The sequence below is a fragment of the Oratosquilla oratoria genome, chromosome 33, assembly GCF_046742065.1.
Source record: "Oratosquilla oratoria isolate Oo_2021 chromosome 33, ASM4674206v1, whole genome shotgun sequence".
Taxonomy (NCBI): Eukaryota; Metazoa; Arthropoda; class Malacostraca; order Stomatopoda; family Squillidae; genus Oratosquilla; species Oratosquilla oratoria.
The window spans coordinates 49,432,775-49,441,680 of record NC_134809.1 but is presented as its reverse complement, the minus strand read 5'-3'; the positions used below and the strand labels follow the sequence as shown (position 1 = coordinate 49,441,680).

Genomic DNA, 8,906 nt, shown 5'->3' with positions numbered 1-8,906 from the left:
GTGTGTGCATATATATATATATACATATATATATGTATATATATATATATATATATATATATATATATATATATATATATATATATATATATATATGAGTGGAAGGGTGGTGAGGTAAACACCAAGAACCGTTGGAGTTTTTATTTCTAACGTTTCGTCCTGAAAGGACTTCCTCAGAGTGTACACAAACAAATAATTGACAGCTTATATACCCACAGCTTAACCCGTTCCTCCCCGTTCGTCTTTGCTCCTCATGCACCCCCGTTCGGCATCACGAAGAACCAAGCTGGCCGTTACTCTCGCCAACTTTACAAATCCATCACGGTGGTTGCTACATGGATGTAAATTGATATAGGCTGCCTCAATTACTTTTCTTCTCTGTTTTGTTAGACCTTTATGCAGCACCTCTGTTCTTTCCCAATCTGGTAGGTAGCCAAAGTTGTCAAGGTGGACCACTAACGAATTTGATGTTCTGTGAGCTCTGATGTCGCTTTTGTGTTCATAGGTACGTTTCTTTATCCCTCTGCTGGTTTCTCCGAAATAACTAATGGGACAGCTTTTACATGGAATTTTGTAAATCAAGCTGTTCTCTACTGTATCGGCTTTACTATTGTTCTTACTCCTCACAATCTCTCCTATCCTGGTACCAGTGCCGAACGCAATTTTTAGCCCTGCTCGGGTGAACAACTGTTCCATTTCACTCGCGCGTCTTGAGTTGGGGACGGACAAAAACCCACCACTGTCACCCTCACTCTCTCCTCTTTTATCCCCTCTGCATCTTTTACTTATTCTTAGGGCCTTCTCCCTCAATCTGTGTAAAAGACCTTCTGGATATCGTAGTCTTTTTTAAAATATCAAAAATGTGATTGATCTCTTCCTGGAGGAATTCCTCACTACATATTCGGAAAGCTCTCAGGAAGAAACCAATGACAATTCCACTTTTAATTCTGTCGTTGTGGGCCGAGTAAAAATGCACGATGTCATCCTTGTTGGTGCTTTTCCTATAAACTGAGAATGCGGTCTTATTCCCTTTTCTCCAAACCACCGTGTCCAGGAAGGCCAATCTACTATTTTCTTCATGCTCCATTGTGAACTGAATGTCCTGTTCTATCCCGTTTAACCTATTCAATTTTTCGTTGAGATTGGTTTCCCTCGGAGCAACGACCAGTACGTCATCTACGTAACGCATCCAAGTGGAATCCTGGCCCATTACGTTCACAAAATGATCCCTTTCTAATAATTCCATGTACAATGAGGCTAACACTGCACTTAAGGGACTCCCCATTGCGAGCCCACGGCACTGGAAAAATTCCTCGTCATTGAAGACGAAGGAGCCAAATCTCACACACAGGGAAATTAATTTCAAGAAGTCTTCCTTACCTAGAGGTAAATCTTCATCTCTCATGTTGGAAACCACCTCCCTAGCTGCCTTTAACGCCCCTTCAATAGAAACATTTGTGAATAAACTTGTTACATCATACGAAACTAATGTCTTGTGTGTGAGGTCCACATTCCTCATCCTCTCAATCAGGTCGTGGGAATTTTTCAAGTGGGCTTTGCTTAATGACCCTAACCTGACGGGCAAGGGTTTTGCCAGATATTTGGCCAACCTGTGTGGAGCACTGCGAATACCGGAAGTGATGTTTACCTCACCACCCTTCCACTCATTCTGTCCTACGTACTTCAACACACACACACACACACACACACACACACACACACACACACACACACACACACACACACACACACACACACACACACACACACACACACACACACACACACACACACACACACACACACACACACACACACACACACACACACACACACACACACACACACACACACACACACACACACACACATACACACACACACACACACACACACACACACACACACACACACACACACACATATATATATATATATATATATATGTATATATAATGTATATATATATGTATATATAATGTATATGTATATATGTATATATATATCATATATATAATAGATATATGTATATATATATGCTGAGACATTCTCACAGGTTGACGTAAGCGGAGTAGGAAACACCAGGAGTCTTGGTCTTGAGTTTATTCCTGAATAGTTTCGCAGGTATGCTTTTTCAGAGGAAAAAGCATACCTGCCAAACTAGTCAGGAATAAACACAAGACCAAGACTCCTGTGTTTCCTACTCCGCTTACGTCATATATATATATATATATATATATATGTATATATATATATATTTATATGTATATATATATATATTTATATGTATATATATTTATATATATATATATATATATATATATATATATATATATTTATGTATGTATGTACCCCCGTCTGGGGTATTGTGGCAAAGTAGCATGCAGTTGATACTTTAGTGTCTATATGGGGCGCCCCTACGGACCAGAGCCACACATCATTTTGTCTATGATAGAGGCAAACTCTTCATAGAGAAATGATGACAGTTTTATACTATGACTGTCCCTCCGTTATGCTGTCCCCCAACTCCTTGCTGCTGTCCTGTACAATTTCTCTGAGTATTCATTTTCTGCTGTGGGGGAATTCCCTGTGGTGGGGGAAAAGAATACTGCCACCAAGTATTTCCACTTGGATCGTAAGAGGCGAGAAGAAAGGGACGTGGAGTGGGACTAGGCATCCTTCTCCTTGTAGCCCCACAGGGGACATTCCGAAACGAAAAAGTAAAGGCATAAGAGGGTCTGGGAGTTTTCGGAACAGCACCCTAAAGTTTGGGTCTTTTAATATGCGTGGATGTGGTACAGATGAGAGTAAAAGGGAAGAGATAGGTAGTATGTTTGGGAGAAGAAAGATGGATGTGTTGGCTTTGAGTGAAACTAAGTTGAAAGGGAAGGGTGAGTGTAAGTTTGGGAGTGTAAGTGGGAGGTTATCAGGAGTGAAGAGAGGGCGAGGGAGGGAAGGGGTGGCTATTCTAGTAAGTGAAGAGACAGGTAAACGTGTAGTGGAGTGGAAGGAGGTTTCCTCAAGGATAATGTGGATGAAGGTGAAACTGGGAAAGGAGATGTGGGTCTTTGTAAGTGCATATGGGCCTGGCAGTGAGAAGAGTGTAGAAGAAAGGGATGCCTTTTGGATAGATTGAAATGAGTGCATAGAGGATTTAGGGACAAATGTTAATGTAATAGTACTGGTAGACCTTAATGCTAGGGTAGGATATGGTCCAATTGATGGAGTGGTTGGGAAATGTGGAGTTCCAAGAAAGAATCGTAGTGGAGAGTTGATGGTGGAAATGTGTCTAGAAAGAGAGTTGATGATAGCAAATACAGTGTTTCGGAAGAAAGTCAAGCATAAGTACACATAAGAGAGGGTGGTGAATGGAAGGGTGGTAGATAGAACGTTGATGGATTATGTAGTGGTAAATAGGACTATGATAGGAAGAGTTAAGGAAGTACATGTGCTAAGGGGAGAGGGTGGGGGAATATCAGATCATTTTTTGGTGGAGGGTAAGTTGAGAGTGGAGGATAGATGGAGAAAGGGGAAAGGGACAAAAGGTAGGTAGGTGCTTAGAATGAACTCTTTAAATGAAAAGGAAAAGGAGAAGGAGTACAAGAAGAAGCTGGAGGAGGAGTGGGAGGGAGTGAAGGATAGAATAGAGCTAGGTGTGGAGGAGGAATGGGGATGGCTCAAGGAGGGAGTCACAAAGTGTGCAAGGATGGTGTGTGGAACGAGAAGGACAGGAGGAAATAGAAGGAAGGATAGTGAATGGTGGGATGAGGAAACAAAGAAGGTTGTAGAAGAGCTTTCACAGATTGGTTACAAAATAGGACGAGGGAGTCACATGAGAGGTACAAAGAAAAGAAAAGAGAAGTAAAGCAAAAGGTAAAGGAGGCAAAGAGGAGAGCAGATGTGAAGTGGGGTAAGAGTATGACAAAAAAAATTGAAAGTAATAAAAAGATGTTTTGGAAAGACATTAAGAGAGGAAGAGGAGGCGAATCAAGTAGAGAAGAAAAGGTAAAAGGTGCAGATGGAGAGATGATAATGGAAGAGAAGGCAGTAAGGGGAAGATGGGCAGAATATTTTACGGAGTTGCTGAATGTGAAGGAGGATAGGGAGGGAAAGATAGTTGCAGTGGGAAATGGTAATAAAATAAGAGTGATGAGTGAGGAAAATGGAAGAGAAATAAGGAAGGATGAAGTGAAGGCAGTTGTTAAGATAATGAAAGCAGGTAAGGCACCTGGTCTGGATGGATGCCATGCAGAATGTCTAAAGAAAGGAGGTACAGTGATGGTGGACTGGCTGGTGAGGTTATTTAATGTTTGCCTGAGAGAAGGTAGAGTGCCAGAGGACTGGAGGAGTGCTTGTATAATTCCACTTTACAAGGGAAAAGGGGACAAGTGTGAATGTAGTAGTTTTAGAGGGATTAGCCTGTTAAGTGTAGTTGGGAAGGCTTATGGGAGGATCTTGATTGAGAGGATTAGGAGAGGAACAGAGGGAGTAATTGGTGAGGAACAGTGTGGATTTAGGACGGGTAGAAGTTGTGTAGATCAGATCTTTGTGGTAAGACAAATATGTAAGAAAGCTATAGGAAAGGGGAAGGATGTTTTTTGGGCTTTTATGGATCTGGAAAAGGCTTACGATAGGGTAAACAGAAAGACACTGTGGGAGGTTATGCAGATATATGGGATAGGAGGAAAGCTTCTCGGAGCTGTCAAGAGTTTTTATGAGAGTAGTAGAGCTTGTGTCAGGATTAGAAATGGAGAGAGTGAGTGGTTCGAAGTAAAGGTGGGACTTCGTCAAGGATGCGTTATGTCGCCCTGGCTGTTCAACTTATACATGGATGGGGTGGTGCGAGAGGTAAATGCAAGGGTAGTGGGTCAGGGATTGGAGATGGTTAAAGAAAATGGAGAAAAGTGGGAGGTGAGCCAGGGGTTGTTTGCGGACGACACTGCGCTTGTGGCAGGATCGGAGGAGGGACTGAGGAAGTTGGTGACAGAGTTTGGGAGAGTATGTGATAGAAGAAAGCTAGTGATAAATGTGGGTAAAGAGTAAGGTGATGAGATGTACAAGGGGTGAAAGTGGCAGCAGACTGGAAGTGAGCATTAAGGGAGAGCGACTGGAAGAAGTGGATAGTTTTAGATACTTGGGTGCAAATGTGGCAGGAAAAAGTGGAATGAAGGTGGAGGTAGAATGTAGATTGAGAGAAGCGAGTAAATGCCTTGGTGGATTGAAGAGTGTAATGAGGAATAGACATTTGGGAACGGATGCTAAGAGGAGACTGTATGAAGGAGTGATTGTGCCAACAGCACTGTATGGGGTAGATACATGAAACATAAGAGAGGAAGAGAGAAGGAGTTTGAATGTATTTGAGATGAGGTGTCTGAGAAGTATGATGGGGGTTACTAGGCTAGATAGAGTGAGAAATGAGGAGGTGAGGAGAAGAACGGGGGTGGAAAGGGAGTTGGGAGATAGGGTTGATGAAAGAGTATTAGGATGGTTTGGACACATGGAAAAAATGAGTGAAGAAAAACTAGTAAAAGAGGTATGGAAGGCAGATGTGGAGGGAGTGAACATGAGGGGACGTCCTAGGATGAGGTGGATGGATGGGGTGAAGGGGGCTTTGGGGAAGAGGGGAATGTCTGTTGAGGAAGGACGGGAGAGGACAGAAGACAGGGGTGAATGGAGAATGATTGTATATGGATGATGTTGTGATGCATGAGGTGGAATGGGCGGGGGGATGGGGGGTGAGGTAATATGTGTGAGCAAAATTTGACGCAGCCCGAAGGGATTTCTCCACATCTTCTTTTATGGATGGGGGGATGGAGAGGGGGGGTCGCCGACTTAATGAAGCGGCCTTGCTGTGGATATGCTGTGTCCGGTGACACTGCTTCTGACCCAGGGCAGTGGACAAGGTGCAGGGATGACCCGTCATCCAGGAGATGCTAAGATAAGAGGGAGGGTGGAGGGGTGTGGAGTGTATTCAGGGATGGAATGGGCGGGAATGATTGTATGCCTTTTCCTTTTTGGCTACCTCCCTTGTAAGGGGGAAAAAGCCTTGGTATATGTATGTATGTATGTATATATAAATTGATACATATGTATATATATATATATATATATTTGTATGCATGTATATATATATATATATATATACATATATATATTGATGAATATGTATATATGTATATATATATATATATGTATGTATATATGTATATATATATAAATATATATATATATATACATATATATATATATATATATTTATATATGCAAATTAACCACAGGAGAAGGGAAACTTGTAGACAGTAAGTACTTTCGTATATTACATCTTCAGACTAAATGACAGAGATACAAAGTTGGGTTTAAATGTAAGTATACATAGACCTGACCAACACATAACACTCAATCTGGCGGAAAGATCTCGGTGACCATTTGGGTTACCAATTTATCATATTTAAAATGACCATAGCTTAATTTTATATTTTTATCAAACGTGTCTGATATTAAGCAGGATTCTATTACTTTTCTTTCTTGTAGGCTTTTTCTTTTTGGCTAAAATTGTTGCCTTAGACCAATCAATATGATGGTTGTATAATGCTTTATGTTGGAATAACGCATTATTTTCCTGGGCAGATCTCACACTATATTTATGTTGGGAAATCCTTGTTTCCAAGTTTTTCCCAGTTTGTCTAATATAAAATTTATTACAATCTTGGCAAGGAATTTTATAGACCACACCGTTGTTGTTAGGAGGGCTGTTCTAAATAAAAGATTTCTTAATGGTGTGGTCATATTTAAAAGCTAATTTGATATCCAATTTTTTTAGTAGGTTAACAATACTAAGAAAATTTTCATGAAAAGGAAGAACAAGTGTATAAAGTTGTTTATGGTTTCCTTGTTCTTGATTGCAAGTTTTGCTTGGAGGTATTGTGACATTGATTAAGAATATGAGTGGGATATTTTAACTTTTCTCCAATATTCCGGATAGGTCTAAATTCATCATCAATAAATTCAGGATCTGAAATCCTGTAAGCTCTCAAGTACATGGAAATAAAAACTTATCTTTTTACATTGATGTGGTGATTGGAATAAAAACGAACAATCACCATATCAATGTAAAAAGATCAGTTTTTATTTCCATGTACTTGAGAACTTACAACGGTGTGGTCTATAAAATTCCTTGCCAAGATTGTAACAAATTTTATATTGGACAAACTGGGAAAAAATTGGAAACAAGGATTTCCCAACATAAATTTATGTGTGAGATCTTCCCAGGAAAATGATGCGTTATTCCAACATAAAGCATTATACAACTATCATATTGATTGGTCTAAGGCAACAATTTTAGCCAAAGGAAAAAGCCTACAAGAAAGAGATATAATAGAATCCTGCTTAATATCAGGCACGTTTGATAATATATATAAAAATTAAGCTATGGTCATTTTAAATGTGATAAATTGGTTGCCCAAATGGTCAGCGAGATCTCTCCGCCAGATTGAGCGTTATGTGTTGGTCAGGTCGATAGGGGTAAGGTCATCCCCCTCCTCACATTGCATTGTCTCCCCCCTCCCCCTCCCCCTATGGTTGCCACCTGATACTTACATTTAAACCCAACTCTGTATCTCTGTCATTTAGTCTGAAGATGTAATATACGAAAGTACTTACTGTCTACAAGTTTCCTTTCTCTTGTGGTTAATTTGCATTTTTGTATCACGGTGATGTGATTGCTTGCATATATATATATATATATATATATATATATATACATATATACATACATATATATATATATATATATATATATATATATATATATATATATATATATATAAATATATATAAACATATATATATACATGTGTGTGTGTGTGTGTGTGTATGTATATATATACATATATATATATATATATATATATATACATATATATATGTAATTACTGGTTTAATTCTGTTAATTCTGCTCTCTATGTTATTATATTTCTTTCTTTACTTTCACTTTCTTTTTATCGTTATCTTAATGTAAGTTGTCACTCAATTTCCATTATCTTTATTTTCTATTTACTGCCCTTTGGTGCTCTTGTAGTCTTGCACTAGCCTGCGCGCTATGTGGGTGAAACAGGAAAACAGGCTATTACAAAACTACAAGAGCACCAAAGGGTAGTAAATAGAAAAGACCAGATTTCAGCGGTGTACAAACATATTGAACAACACCAACACGAGTTCGACTGGCAGGGCGCAAAGGTGCGCTACAACAGCAACAGGAAAGGAGGCAGACTGTTCTTGGAGGCGTGGGCACTAACGAAGACAGCATAAATAAGTCCATAACACTCAACCCCATATAAGAAGGGGCGAGAGAGAGGTGGAAAGGTATCACGATCAACGGCGGGGGGTAAATGTCCTCCCCCCTTCTCTATCCCTCCCTCCACCACCACGCACTCTCGCCCGGCGCAGGTTACCAGCGTCCCCCTTCTCCTCCATCCTCCACCACCACACGCTCTCGCCCAAGGCAGGTTGCCGCGTCCCTCCTGTGGGCACGGCGACTCATGTGATTTCTGTATTCCATTTTATCCCCTGAGGACGGGTCCCGGACAGGACTCGAAACGTCGGGAATAAATGAACTACTTCTGAGTCCGGTGTTTACTACGTTTCCACCAATAAAAGTTATATACATAGAATTGTAAAGGGTCTCACTTTATTCACTTTAGTCTAGGACACACATTTCATAAGAATTTTCAATGCTTCACAAAATACTTATTTGCATTGTATTGGCAAGGCTCCGAGTCTGACACACGGAAGGTCCAAAGTCTTCATGTCTGACCAAAGCTACGGGTAGAATCTCTGCTTGACACCAAGTTCCAGTGGTTTAGGTCTCCCATCACAAGCACATACATTTCAATAATTTCAAAACTATC

General features: G+C 40.2%; 1 protein-coding gene across 1 annotated transcript; it reads right to left on the bottom strand.

The window, feature by feature from the left end:
- Window positions 1–924: 924 nt before the first annotated feature.
- Window positions 925–8,557, bottom strand: LOC143017999 (uncharacterized; the record flags this gene model as incomplete). The annotated part of the gene is made up of 2 exons (XM_076173036.1): window positions 8,451–8,557; window positions 925–1,610 (listed from the first exon to the last, which is right to left on the bottom strand). Coding segments are annotated over exons 1-2 (793 nt in total), but the record flags the coding sequence as incomplete, so codon positions are not given.
- Window positions 8,558–8,906: the final 349 nt, after the last annotated feature.